This window comes from Syngnathus floridae, chromosome 17, assembly GCF_059516105.1.
Source record: "Syngnathus floridae isolate MCC-2025c chromosome 17, RoL_Sflo_1.0, whole genome shotgun sequence".
Lineage (NCBI taxonomy): Eukaryota > Metazoa > Chordata > Actinopteri > Syngnathiformes > Syngnathidae > Syngnathus > Syngnathus floridae.
In genome coordinates this window covers 12,435,588-12,449,851 of record NC_142429.1, presented here as the reverse complement: position 1 = coordinate 12,449,851, position 14,264 = coordinate 12,435,588, and the positions used below count along the sequence as shown (strand labels likewise).

General features: G+C 49.4%; 3 protein-coding genes across 4 annotated transcripts; all 3 read right to left on the bottom strand.

Annotated features, from left to right (window-relative positions):
* Positions 1-162: 162 nt before the first annotated feature.
* LOC148384684 (nucleolar transcription factor 1-like) lies at positions 163-2,966 on the bottom strand. Its single transcript, XM_088357157.1, has 7 exons — positions 2,645-2,966; positions 1,253-1,312; positions 991-1,163; positions 839-922; positions 508-663; positions 378-442; positions 163-297 (listed from the first exon to the last, which is right to left on the bottom strand). The coding sequence occupies exons 2-7, from the start codon at positions 1,287-1,289 to the stop codon at positions 210-212; spliced, it is 603 nt and encodes a 200-aa protein (XP_088213283.1). The 5' UTR covers positions 1,290-1,312; positions 2,645-2,966; the 3' UTR covers positions 163-209.
* Positions 2,967-4,133: 1,167 nt separating this feature from the next.
* slc4a1a (solute carrier family 4 member 1a (Diego blood group)) lies at positions 4,134-10,353 on the bottom strand. 2 transcript variants are annotated; one of them, XM_088357123.1, is made up of 21 exons: positions 10,258-10,353; positions 9,608-9,665; positions 9,463-9,521; positions 8,904-9,004; positions 8,792-8,838; positions 8,559-8,724; positions 8,258-8,393; positions 8,094-8,163; positions 7,962-8,004; positions 7,712-7,896; positions 7,432-7,639; positions 7,161-7,364; positions 6,719-6,867; positions 6,430-6,624; positions 6,119-6,352; positions 5,967-6,056; positions 5,705-5,871; positions 5,370-5,611; positions 5,088-5,257; positions 4,723-4,896; positions 4,134-4,658 (listed from the first exon to the last, which is right to left on the bottom strand). In XM_088357123.1, the coding sequence occupies exons 2-21, from the start codon at positions 9,632-9,634 to the stop codon at positions 4,581-4,583; spliced, it is 2,745 nt and encodes a 914-aa protein (XP_088213249.1). In that variant the 5' UTR covers positions 9,635-9,665; positions 10,258-10,353; the 3' UTR covers positions 4,134-4,580. The 2 variants fall into 2 exon arrangements, with proteins under 2 accessions (XP_088213249.1, XP_088213248.1); XM_088357122.1 differs by having other exon boundaries at positions 10,213-10,307.
* A 1,720-nt stretch (positions 10,354-12,073) lies between these two features.
* LOC148384682 (migration and invasion enhancer 1-like) lies at positions 12,074-14,108 on the bottom strand. The gene is made up of 4 exons (XM_088357158.1): positions 13,935-14,108; positions 13,697-13,794; positions 13,528-13,604; positions 12,074-13,137 (listed from the first exon to the last, which is right to left on the bottom strand). Exons 1-4 carry the CDS (start codon positions 13,964-13,966, stop codon positions 13,054-13,056), a joined length of 291 nt encoding a protein of 96 aa, XP_088213284.1. The 5' UTR covers positions 13,967-14,108; the 3' UTR covers positions 12,074-13,053.
* Between the last annotated feature and the right edge of the window lie 156 nt (positions 14,109-14,264).

The following is a 14,264-nucleotide window of genomic DNA, read 5'->3' as shown; positions in this document are numbered from 1 at the left end:
AGCCGTCACACTGTGTGCCGTCACAGTTATTTTTGATACATTTACAATGCGCATCCTTAACATCTTGACTGCAGGGTCATGAAAGCAATACGCTGAAGCTCGTGCTTGATCAAGATTTTGATATATATATATATTTGTGTTAAATGAATACAAATGGAAAAGTACTAATCTGTATATTTATTCACGTTACACCCTATGTTACCAAGACATTAAACAGCTGTTGGGGTGTCTTTACATCCTCGGGACAGTTTAGGCCTTTTTGAAGGTATGCGGTGCGCCAGCTCCGGGTTGTCCTCCCTGTTAGACGGGAAACGTTTTGAAAATGTGATGTCCACCATAAGGAGCAAAATACGTAAGTCTTCGATAGATGAACTCACCTGAACCTCTCCAAGCTGTGGTCATAAACCTCTCTTTCCTTCAAAAAGGCTTCAGAGTATTTTTTCTACATGGTGAAAAGGGAAAAGAAATCTTCAGTTGGATTCAAACCCGAAGCATCTGGCACTTTACCTTTTTTTGGTCAGGCAGCGCACGGAATTTGGTGGACAACATCTTGCTTATTTCCTCGTGGCTCATTTCCGGATGCAACTTTGCTAACTTGGGCCTAGTCTCCATGAAGAAGCGGAAGTACGGTGTCAGGGGCTTCTTGGGAAAATCCGGATGTTTCTGTCACAGGAGGAAAAGCAGGTTCCTGAATCCTCTGGACTACATCCCGCCACATTTGATGCCGTTTATTTTCCAAAAACTGATTGTGGGTGCATCTTGTGTGCTGCATAAACGGCTAATTTAAGTGTATAATTATTCATGAAAAACCAAAGAATAAGATGCTGTCATAGGTTACCTTTAGTTTCTTGCCTTTGTATGGGTTCTTGATGTGGTCCTGAGCGTCCAATATCAGCTCGGTGAGGGTCCGGAATTTACGGACCTGTTGTCGTCAGACTCAATGAATTTTGTGCCGTTTCCAAACTATCGCATCAACCCTGGGGGCCTCACCTCTTTGGCGACCTCCAGCCACTTCAGCTTGCACATTTCGGCCGTGTAGGAGTTGAAGGCCACTTTCTGCCAGTCCAGGTGGGTCTCTGACCTCTTGTACTTGCTCTTGTCCAGCCGCGGGAGTGCCAATTTCATGGACTCCAGCAATTGGAACACGTCGTCCTTGGCCCACACTGCAGCACAAAATTCAATAACATATATTATGGCAACAAAGCAAGAGTTTGACAACTTGAAATGGGATGAGAATGGAGCCGAGCACTACCTTGAGGTTGGGATGTTGCCTCCATGTTTCCGTTCATTTGAGGGTGATCCTTTATTTAGTCTGGAGAAATAAGGCAAATGAGTTTGTAGTTACGAACCACACCAATCTATATTTGAAGGTGTGGTAAATTCACCATTTGCAAACTCGCTGTATCTACTGATTACTAAATATATATGAAATGGGTAATAGGATAATAATACATTTTTTAAAACTATGATACACTATAAATCACTGTTCTAAGATGAGCTTGACCTAAAATTGTGGAGTCGGTTTAGAGTACAAGCCATTAAAAAGGGAATAAAAAGGATTTCTTTAGGAGTCCATTGGCTTGGTTCAGGGCATTGCAACAACAAAATGCAAACGAGTCAGGAATCGAACAACAAATATTGTTCTCAACATGATTCCAACATCAACATAATGGCTTCTATGCATTACGCCGCCCCTAAAACGTTGACGTTCTGAGTTGAGGACACACACTGGCAATCTCAAATAACACCGCGGTGCGGCGCGGAGGGCTACAACAAGTAGCAACTCTCCGTCAAGCTACTTTTCAGCCACCCTTCCAACCTTCTTTCTACACGCAATGACTATTTCCTACGCCTGGACCCGCTGGCAAATGGAGGATTTTCGGGTGGGGTGGATCCCCACAGCAAGGAAGGAAGGAAGGAAGGAAGGAAGGAAGGAAGGAAGGAAGGAAGGAAGGAAGGAAGGAAGCGAGTGGACCGACAGGCAGCTGGAGGCGACCAGCTGACCACGGGGGAGCTGCTTTCGCTCTCCGACCAACGGACCAACAATGGCGGCCATCACTGCGCCACCGGAGCCTCATCACCAGCGCATCTCGCTCCGCCGCGCCACACTCGATTTTCAACGATAAACCGAAAGAATGGCGACATGTTGTCCTAAGCGCTTAACAAAGGGTTTTTCGGGGGGGGGATTGTTTGTAGCGTATATGCTTTTAGGTGTGGTTTGATTCGAGAGTTAACAAAAGTGCGGTATATTCTTCAGTGAGGCGTAACCGAGAGGCGCTTCCATGATGGCGGATCCTCGTGGTTCGTCGTGTCCGTGATGGCTCCAGCTAGCGCAAGCTAGCCTGTTAGCTCGAAAAGCCCCAGCCGGGGGCGAACCAGCGATGCCGAAATTTCGTTACCGGGCCACCGTCAATAATTTAACCTGTACAATGTTTGAACACCGAGAATTCAATTTCGTCCTAAATATTATGCCCAAAGTAATGTTTATAGTGACACACTGAAATAAGCACATGCCCGGAATGCGATACAACATTTAAGTTAGTACTCGGTATGTTCAAAGAGGCTGTGCTAACGTCGGAGAGCGCCCAAGTTCCGTGGCGCTGCAAATGCGCTTGACGACCGCCATGCTTCCGAGCAAACCTACCGTGATAAGGTCCAAATGGCGGCCCGGGAAAGAAGGGGACAAGATACGAGGCTCACAACCGCGGGGCTCCTTTAAGTTGAGCCGAAAAGAGACGCCTAAATAGGCGGGTTCACCGAGGAGCTTGGTCGTCCGGGGCTAGTTGGGAAGAGAGAGAGGGCGGCGAGATGCTAAACTAAGATCCCTGATGGCTAACCGAGAGGGGCGGCTGGCGTTTCTGCAACCTGACGCATGGAGGTCTTAGCGTGGAAAGTACCGAAAACTTGCCGAAACCCGAAATATATTCCATTCAATGTGGACGTGTACTCATCCACAAGTCATTTCAACAACACGCACGTGTTACCTCCTGGCCTCGTGTCCACAAGTCTCTCCCCCCCCAGCCCCAGCCGCAGAGGACAAGAAATACGGCTATGGCCAACCTCGTGTGTCCCCTTTCCACTGCCGTATGTCGAATACAAAGGAGGACCGTCGACCGACCGATCGCGTTTTTCACACGTATACAACAAATGCTACATTTACGGCGGTCAAATAGGCGAAGTTCAGGCACTCGTTCGTGGCGCAGTCGTGTTGCATTTGGGCCCGAGCGGGGGGTTGCTCGGCTTGGGCTTACCTCGCTGCTTCTCGGCGTCGTTGGAGAGGAAGAAGGGGAGGGTCGAACAATCCTCGCCAGTACTGCGCCGTCGGTCCACGGCTCCAGTCCCCGCAGAGATGAGTGTTTCCCCGCCTACATCGCACTCGCAGCCCTCCATCCAGTCAAGCGTTTGGCGGCGCCGAGGAGTCTTCCATTTGGTCGGACGGACCGACCCGACCCGGACCGGTGCCGGCCATCATGCCCGCTCCGCTGCCGATATTTGCAACGCTTTCCACACAACCGAACATGCATCCGACAGCGAAAGTTGACAACCTCAAATCTCGAGCTTTATATGGTTACACTTGACATTGTTTTTGGTTCATTAAAGTTGTTTTTTGTTGTACGTCTAAGTATAGCGTGTGTTATTAAGTGGACCTCGATACCTTTGCACGTTGAAGGGAATTGTCATTTTGTAAATTGTCGGTGGCTGTTTGACAGCTTCTCCACTTTGCGTTTGTGGGCGGAACCACGGCCGGCCGGCCGGCCGGCGGGCGGGTAGGTGGGCGGAACCCCGGCCGGCCGGTTTGGTCGGGCTGTCCAATCGCGGAAGCCCGCTAAGGAAAACAAGCGGCTCCTAGGCGAACAGTGATGCGTTCGCTTGCTGTCGGGCATATTTACATATGATATTTTGGGTGCTTTACAGTTTGAAGTATTTTGAACAAAGATTCTTTTAGAGGGGCAAGTGGCGTTCGATTGCTCGAGCCGTCCGTCTCACACGCAGTTGTTTTGATACGTTGAGCAAGTGCATCAAAGGTCACGAGATCATTCATATCTTGACTGAAGGGTCATGAAAGCAATATGTCAAAGCTCGTGTGTAACACTTGATCAATATTTCCTATAGGTTAAATGAATACAAATGGGGAAATACCAATCAGTTTATTTATTCATGTTACACCCTATGCAAGTAAGAAGCAAAACTTACACTCATGTTCTCTTCCAAAGGCTTTGTCAAAAGCGTTCATTCAATTCACATAAAAGCGCATCTATCGGCATACAATGCTCAAACTGTGGAATTGACAAAAATACCTTGAAAATAAAGCACAAGGCAAAAATGTCATTGATGTTTGGGAATGATAAATATTGGGCTAACTTCAATGAAAACCAATGCATCCGATGCATTTTATATCACATGTCACAGGACAACACTTCTAACTTGCACACAAGAGAGAAAAAAGAATCTACTCATCTAAAAGAACAAATGCCACTTGCAAAAATGACCCAAACGATGGGATCCAACTTGATACGGCCAGGTCTTTTTTTCATAATGAATCACTGGCTATACTTTGAAATTGAATTGGTCTTCTTCACTCACGGAAGAGGGGACTCATTGTACGCATCCTCACCGACATCCTCCTCAAACTTCACCTTAGCGTCATCTGCATCCAGCTGCAACACCAAAGGACACATTTGTACAAATAAGGTGGAAGACGGGTCAGGTCACAGTACTTACACATTTCATTTCCATGGTGGAGAAGAGCGTGCCGGTCATGACCATGCGCAGTGGCACAGTGAGGAGCAGGATGAAGGGCAGCGCCAAGGAGAAGGGGCTCATCTTCACCACCCAAAGTACGGCCAGACACACCAGCTGGATCAGCGTGAAAAGGTGCATCCGCAACGTCGTCACCTACGCCCGAAACACGGTGGCGATAAATGAAAGCATGGAAAAACAAGTGCTCCACCGCCTTGACTACGTGATTAGACTGCGGTGGCATCGTCGGCCTACCTATACGTGCTCATCAAAATCAGGCAAATGTTAGCTCTCGAAAGTTCAACAGAGCTACTGCTACCTAACGTTGAAACAAAGAAGCTCGGTACCCTGGTGGCGTAGGCTTCGGACGGGTGGTATTTCTTGGGCGTGATCAACAGAAGCATCCGGTCCCACATTTGAATGCCGCTCAGGGAAGTGACACCCATGTAGAGGAAGATTCCAAACAGGGCCGTCATGGGGATCAGCTTCAGTAAGGGCTCCATGTAGATAGAGACGCCTGAAACACAACAAAGCTTCCATTTGGCTGTGTGTATGTGTGTGAGACGGACGCCTTCCTTCCTTCTTTCCGTCCGTCCGTCCTTCCTTCCTTCCTTCCTTCCTTGACTTACCAACCAAGAGGGCCACCAGAATGCCGCTGATCCGTTGCTCCAACACTTTTTCGATTTCCGGTTTGGGGCCCTTGGACATGACGGTGAGAGCGTTGGCATGCGTGACGGAGCGCACCGTGGCGGCGCTCAGCCACGGAACCCCAAATATGGAGGAGACGGCCCCCATGACCACCAGGAGGAGTAGGTCAAAATGAAAACCGGAGCCTTTGACCATCTTTCTTTCCGGCTTGCTAACAATCAGCCTAAAGGAGGAAAACATGTCGACCGCATGTGAACAACAACAACAACAACAAGCGAAACGTTGCTTTTGTCAGGAAAAGTGTTTCCATGCTCACGTGGTAATCTGAGACTCGAGGAAGATGAGGATAAAGACTAGAAGCGCTGGGACGGCGGAAGCGGCCATCATCCAGATGGGGAAGTCCCCGTTCTTTCCCATAGGGCTGATGAACCAGCCACGGGCGTCGGGGTTGGTCACCTGGATACCATTTGGTACCACCAGTTTCTGCAAGAGAGCCATGTCACTTCCACAATGACGTTATACTATGTAGAATGACAAATAAAAGACATTCTGATGACATCATTATACTGCTCGCTTGCCTGAGTGTAAGTGCCGCCAACGGTGAGATCCACAGCGACCATGGTAAAGATAGCAATGGGGACCCCGAAATCTCCAATCAGGCGTCGCAGCTGCGATAAGACCGAGGGGGTCAGGGATGGCACATCTTCGTCGGCTCGGCTCGGCGACTTACCCAGCCGGGCAGGAAAGTGCCGTTTTTGAACTGGCGCAGGAAGTAGGCGATGAAAAAGCAGCCCAACATGAGGCACAGGGACAACAGCGCCGTGTTGGGAAAGGGACCCTGGAGTGGCACGCGCTGAACCACAACGGTCCCGTTGAAAGTCACATTGTAGATGGTGTCAAAGGGCCTCTCCAGGGTATCGTTCAGTCTTTCGTAGTTGAGTTTCAAAGGATGGGCCTTGAAGATCTGCGCAGGAGGAGACGGCGTCAGTCTGGACGCTTCAAAGGTTTCGCACAATAGGATGGCGAGTTCAAGGCGGAAACCTTAATGAGTTTACTGAAGGTCTCGTAGATGAAGATGAGCGAGATGAGGATGGAGAAGATTTCCTGGGTGAAGCGGGAGATGTAGCGCACCAGGAAGCTGCCCTCCACCGCCACAATGATCACCACAATCACAATGAGCCACATGCCCACCCAGATACGACCCACTAAGTACTCCATGCCCTGGGATTTGCAAAACTAAGGCATGCACGGGATGGAGACAGGAAACATGCATGAGGTTGAGGCCCAAACAAGCGGCGGCGGCGGCGGCGGCAGCGCCAGAGGCACGTACGGCGAAAAAGGCCTCCTCGAAGAGCAGCAGCGGTCCGGAAAAACCAAGCACCAGGACGGGCTGCGCGGCAAAGATGCAGAAGATGATGCCCTGGATGCTTGTGGAGATCATCAGCTCAGACACACCCATCATCTTCTCTGATTTGTCGGCTAAGACAAAGAAGAATTGTTAAATACCCTGGAAGGTCAATTCAGAAAATCAAGTCAACTTGAATGTGTCGCTGATTGTCACGGGGGTGGGGGGGGCTGGCTGACTGACTGACTGACTGACTGACTGACTGACTGACAGCCAGCCAGCCAGCCAGCCAGCCAGCCAGCCAGCCAGCCAGCCAGCCAGCCAGCCAGCCAGCCAGCCAGCCAGACAGCCAGCCAGCCAGACAGCCAGACAGCCAGCCAGCCAGCCAGCCAGCCAGCCAGACAGCCGGACAGACAGTCCGTCCTACCTAAAAGTCCTCCAAAGGTGATGGCCGGCGACAGGGCGGCAAAGTAGATGAAAATGATGGCGGCCATGACCTGAGGGTTGAGGGCATCCGTGTAGTCGCTGATGTAGTGGCGGTAGCGACGCCTGATGTCTTTGACCATCCCGCCAAAAGGATAGCCCGTGCGGGCCAGAGGGTCCTCTCTGGCCGGCTCCGGCGCTTTCGTCACTGAACGCATCCGTCCGACCGTCAGGCAAATTCTTCATTTGGGTCCGGTTTGACTCGGTGGGCTTACCTCTCATCCTGGCACCGAAGGCCAGACGGTTGTCGCTGGGGCGCAGTCTCTCCCGCAGCATCTCCTTCTGGAACTTGATGACGGGCGCCAGCATGCCCACTTCTTGGATCTCTGTGGGGGGGATGACGATGCTGCAGTCCATGAAGTCGGCGATGGCGTTGGTCAGGTCCTGCTCGCTCTGTGCCAGGAAAGCTTCCAGACAGAACACCTGGCGCAGAGAAGGTTATGCGGAGCTGCGCTTCCGCTCTCCGTTCTCTCGACCTTGCGTGGCTTTTCTTACCCAGTCGGCCATGAGAGCGCCCATGGCGCGACCGCTCTCGCTGTAGTCCACGCCGCTTTGGCTCGGGCCAACCAGGAGGAACACGAAGCGCACGGGGACGGAACATTCCAGCGCCGACTCCATCGGCACCGAGTCTCGAAGGCGAACGAAAGCCACCACCGGCTTCTCCAGAAGCTCCAGGGCACCTTGGGGAGCCATTCGTTATGTTCTTGCTCGACGGTTGAAATATTTCCATGTGGCGTGGTGCTACCTGAGAGGACGATGGAGGCCTCCATGTTGTCAGAGTCGTCCCTCTGCAAAACGATAAAAGAAAAGGCGTTGTGCGTGCGTGCGTGCGTGCGTGCTATTCCGGCTGCTAGCGGGCCACTACAATGAGCACTACCTTGGTGGAAACGGAAAAGGTCTGCATTTGGATGTCTCCCGAGGGGGTGACCGTAGGTCTGTCGGACTGGCTGGAGGCAAAACCGCAAATAAGCCATTGACTGTGATTAGGCGTCATATGGGATCGCTGCATTCCAAGTTGTACAGAAAGATGGATCGGCTTACCTGCGGCGCATGAGAAGCGCTCGAAGCAGAGCATCCCGATCGCTAGCTCGGATCTCGCTCTTGTTGACCAGCGCGTCCACCGCCTTCTCGGCGATGGCTGACAAACTGCTGACGTCCAGGTCAAAGAGGACAGCGCCTGGCGTGTCAATTAAGAGCACTTTGAGTTCAAGTACGAGCTAGTTCCTTTTTAGGACAGAACCTACTTGAAGAACATTTGCATGGATTTCAAAGATTGACTGATTGCGTAACATCAGCCCCTCAGATATGAAGCTTTTCTTCCTGATATGAAGTCCACAGTCACCTGTGCTCATGGTCTTGCGTAGCTGGATGAGACTCTTGAAGGTCAGGTAGGATGTGTGCGAAGGACCCCACTTCCCGGTGGCGGCGTCAAAGTTCTCCTCGAAGCCCACCCAGCGGCCCGTCTCCTGCCAGGTGTTGCCCTGGAGCTCGTTCAGTTCCACGTACGCCTGCGTTGGTGCGTGCGTTCGTTCGTTCAAGTCGGTTGCTGGAATCGTTTTAGGCCGAGAGACTGACCTGAGCGTCGCCTCTGGTGGTGGCGTTGGTGTTCAGGTTGAGGTTGGCTGAAGGAACCGTATGGAATTTGAACCAAAAAGTCACTCACGAGAGAGCGGTGAGAGAAGCCTACCTCCTGAATCTCCAGGAATGATGGATGTTCCCAAGGGTGCGGCATCTTCTTGCCTCCCGTTCTCCAGACTGCACAGATCACTGCGGTCCGCCAGAGTCCTCCTGGTGTGCAAAATGGAAACATGCGTTTCATGATGTCAAACCTATTGTAGTCCACCTGTTTGCCCACTAAGTCCAATATAGGGTAAGTCTTCTCTAATTGTGTCAAGATGCTGCAATTCTGTCCCTGGCCACACGGGGGCAGACGCTATCTGTCCTCAAGCTGAAACGTCAGTCAAACGGACGTGCTTCAATATTTTCACCACAAGAGGGCGACAAATCCCACACTACCTTCCAGTGGTCAATTGTGAAGACTAATTGCATTGATTGGTCACTGTCCAATTCGCAACGCTATTTGCTTCTGTTCCCTTTCCGTTATGAACCAGTACGTATGTATATTGACATACATCTTGACGAAAGCAAGACTTTGATGGAATGTTTGAGCTGAATGAAGAATGAATGTTTGAATGGAATAAAGAATGAATGTTTGCTTAGCATGACTAAAGACTGGAGGGACTCACATTCTCAGTGGGGATGGGAGGAAGGCGGAATCACGCTCTTCATAGGACACGTCACTGTCCTGCAAGGGATGAGAAAGGATTTCATGAAGGCGGAGGTGCTTGAAATGTGGCACATCCAATGGATTTTCACATGAAATGGACCGACCTCGTCACAAGCCAATCTGTTATCCATCGCTGCTTTCTGGGTTGACACTCTCAGCTACCTTTGGAGGGCAAATTCAGATGATACATTGAAGATGAACAGTAAACGACAGGGGAGCCGTCCGTGACTGGAACATCAAGTCGAATTTGATGCGCAGACTCCTGGCTCCAGACAGATAATGGACCGTTAAGAAGAACTAAGACGGTTCTTCTATCTTGGAGTCACACCCGCTTGTCTGCTCGATCCCGCAAAAGGACCCGAGTGCAGACAAAAAACATCTACGCTCGTAAAAATAAAGTGGTGGCTTCCTACAAATTTAGCAGAACGCTGGATTGACAATTAACACCAAAAGGCAATCTTGGGTCACTTGGACTTGAAACTTGGTTATTTCCCAACAAACCAAGACCCTTTGACTGCAGCACACACACTACTGTTTGAGTCAGGAGTAGTTCGCCAGACGACGGGCCCGAACGGTTCCGAATGACCCGTTGGGCACTTTGGCTTTCGGACGATGGCTAAGTGTTGTATCAAGTTAGCGTCATCAACGAGATCAGAAAGTCGAAATAAAAAGTAGGTGGACCCAGGTCCAGAGTAGACCACACCCCTACCTGCGTGCCCTGTGTCCGGCCGGCAGCTGTCGGCGAATTACTTACGAAAATGAGTTGCGAGCGAGCAACCGTGGCGAGACCCTACGGCGAAGAGCGGGAACACCCAAAAGCAAAAAGTACGTCAAACTGCTGAAAGTGCCGTACCCCAAAGGTGGTCGCGTTGCCTGGCAACCGCACAAGGTCGCTGGAGATAAGGCGCACCGGCGCTATCATTCAGGGACACCTTGGCGTGGGGATATCCCAGCCCTAGTTGGACTACTCCGCCCTCAGCCAACATGGCCGACGGCGCTGCCTCCCCATGCCGCCGTGGTCGTTGCTGCTGCTGCTGCCGCCGCTGCTGCTGGAGGGGCACAAGAGGGGGCAAACAGGGGGGTAGAAAAGGGACATCCGTCGCATCGTGTCAAAATGCGTCATCTTGTTGACATCTTGGGGATTCCCCCCAAATTTAGAAAATAGCTCGGCTTTAGAATCGGCTCAGAAGCCTGTAGAACGGCTATCTATCGAGCGCAAGTTTGGGTTCAACTAGTCGACTAGGCTTAGCGACCAAGACTTGGAGACTATGGTCTTAGATGCAAGAGGTTAGGTTTACGCTTGAACGCAAAATCTCAATAACGTCTTTTTGTTGTTCTTACAAAAAGACAAAAGGTGTGCGTCTTCCTTTTTCGCCATCATGACTGAAACGTTATCAGCTGTCAATCATCAAGCCAAAGTGCAAAAGAGTCTGCGAGGACAAGCGGCAGCCTTTCATGGTGTGAAAATGAGAGGAAGTCTCATGCGGATCATGAGGACTCTGATGGAAATCACCTTAAAAAGGATTATTTCGACATCAGACACACTTGCGTGGTGGGATACGCTGGACACTTAATTAGCTGCGCTCTCATGACTTGGGAGAAAACTGGAAGAAGTTGGCCATTTGGGGTTAAGGGGGTCATTTAGGGGAAAAGATGGATGTCTGCCTATAGAGGATAGGTTGCTTGCTTGGTTGGTTGGTTTTTTTCTTCATCCTAAAGTTTCCTTGAGTTTAACATCTGTGAAGACTTCTTTAAAGATCTTAGAACTTGTTTTCACAGAACTTACATAAACAAGTCTTAGCCCTCTCTATGTCCTCCTATTATTCCCTCAAAGACATCAACCTGGAGAAAATGGGTGGACCTTTTACAAAACATGAACAGAAAAGTCATGATTCGCAGACAGCAAAGAGAGTGGGGGGGTGGGGGTTGGGTCTGATGAAGGCGCCGCGTGCGTGAACTTCAGGCTCGTTATCATCATCAATTTTAGCCAGCTATCTGCTGACGCCACGCACGCAACATCCAGACACGCCCTGAGCCTGTAAAGACACGCTATGGTGAAAGTCAGCATTATTATTGTCTTGGAAATTCTATTTCATTGTCACTGTGCAAGTAAAAGACTTGTCATATGCTGCCAAACAAGCATCTGCGTCAAAGTCACTTTACACAGCAAGTTCTAGTTCAATGAATGCATATTTTTCATCATTTCTAATAGGACTTAGTTCTTTAGGTGCATCTATTCTAATCTTGAATATATGACAAAAGACAGATTGTACCATTTGTTTTTTTAATTGATTAACATTTTTCTCATTTTAAATTTTAATTCCACCACCTCTCTCCTAAAGTCAGTCTGGACAAGCTCCAGCTCACTTGAGACCCTATTACAAATAACTGCCATAGAAAATAGATGATTTTTTTATTTTATAGAATTCATGCAATCTATATGGTTGGTCTTTGAGATTTAATACAAATTTGTATGTACGATATTTGTAAAAAAATGGACAAATTATTTTAGAGTTTGCTTTTGTTCTAAAGTTCAATTTAAACTGACAACATAAACCCCAATACAAAAATTGTTCTTTAAGCATTTATTTGCATATACATGGTCAGAATACAAAAAAGGTTGAGCATTTTTCTTTTGTCAGCACTATATATTTAAACATCTAATCTAGTTTGCAATTATATTTTTTGTATTCAATTCATCACAGTCCTCGTTAGTTTCCAAGTAAATGCAGTTTCTTTTTTTTCATGTTTTGCGTGGAAAAGATGAAAAAAACAAACAAGATACTGGTGCTTAGGCAAAAAGGCCAATCTTCAATCTAACTTTGAGAAAACAAAGCACAAACTACACTAGGCATACAGTATTTGACAACCTAGCGCCCCCTAGCGTGAACATTGGACCTTACTAATACACCGTGTCATAGTGTTACAGAGTCAGTCCAAGCTCTGATGTTTACTGATAAATGGGTAAGAGCCAGAATCATCTCTCACGTTGGGGACACAGTTCTCCTCCCTGCCTCCTGTTGCTGGGATGCCTAACTAGGGAAAACATGGTTCAATTATGCCAGAGGAACGGTCGGCAAGACGAGGGGGGGGGGGGGGGGGACCGTGTCCCTGAAGGAACGAAGGAAGGAAGGAAAAAGTGCACCAAGGCTGGGCGGTGCTGGCCCCGACAGAAATTTGAGTGGGGAGATTTCGTTCAAGCAAGCACAGTATCTATCTGTCATTGAAAAAAGGACGTGGCTGACTTCTTATTACTGACCTTGCATTCTATTCATCGAAAACCTGCCGTCCCCGTCGAGCACTCCTGACGAGCTGCAGAACCGCCGGGCATGAGAGGTCATCGTAACGCAGCCGCGTGGCTTATTTTGAGGCAGCGCTAGTCATTATTAGTCCAGCGGTTCGGCGTCAAGAGTGAACGAGGCGGAGCGAACTGCGCTTTCCCCAGCTGCTGCCTTGCTTAGAATTGCCAAGGTTTTTTTGTTTTTGTTTCCCGAAGAAGGAGAGCATTGGGGAAGAGCCAGGTTTTAGACGAGCACCACCAGCAGTTTGTTTACATGATGACGCATGGCGCGCGGCTCTTGGTGATCTTCGCCAGAGGTTTGCCTTCGTGAGCTTTCTGGATGACTTCCATTACCTGGAAACATGCAGGATTTCATCATTAGAAATATGTACCTTTTCAGATTCTTTTGGTTTGGTTTTCTCCCTGCGTGCATGCAGTTCTCTTTTGCTCGTCATGTGACCCACTGCTGATTGATCCCCGGAGCACAACAAAAGGTTCATGCTTGCCTTTCTCCCTATGGATTAGGAGTGTTTGTAAACAACTAGGACTCATTGTGTGCTTTTTATCGGAGTGATGACTTTACATCATTGATACGTGACATCGCATCCAGTCGAACGCATTTCCATGCGTCTACTTCCGGTTACGGCGACGTGGTAGGGCGGGATCACGCATGCGTAGAAAATGGTGGCGGCATCAAACTACTTCCCTCATCCACCCTCAGATGGGTGGCATCAAACTACTTACATCATCCTCATAGGGGAATCCTCCCAGCTCGAGCTTGGAGAAAACCAGCTGCCCGTTGATCTCAATCTCAAAGCTGGCTGTAAAGGAGAAAGTGCAGCAGCAGCAGCTTTTATTCTCCTCTCTTAACAGACCTCAGACGATTGTGGGGTATTCATAGGATCCTATTTACCTCTCCGGCCCACGAAGCCCGACACATCCGCATCAGGAAACTCACCCTTGACGACCCGGGCGAGCTCCCGATAACGGGGCTCGTAGCCTCAGTTGCCGCTGGAAGGGATGAAGCGAAGCAAAGCAAAGCAATTCGGTTAGCTTAACAGTTAGCCACACACACACACGCACAACATTATCCTTAGGCTTCTACATTTGAGCAACTCAAAGAAAACAAAAAGAGTGCGATCATTGCTTACCAGTATTCCACTCGTATTGTCACCACTCCCATCTTTGAATTTCCTCGGGCGGTGTGGTTGTTGAGCTCGTTCCAACGCAGGCTAGCACAAGTGGCACGAGTAGCAGTCGCTTAGCTTCTTCTTATACTGGATGTGTTACCCAACGAGGGAGGGAGGGAGGGAGGGAGGGAAGGAAAAAGGAAGGGCGGAGCAGACGCGTCGCCTAGGTCACGCGAGAGAGGGAACGAGTCACCTTCCGTCGACAATGACGTCGACGTTTACACATTTCTGACGTTTATTTGGCGTTACAAAGGGAGAAACAAAGACGCTTTTCGTTGTTTCATCGCTCAT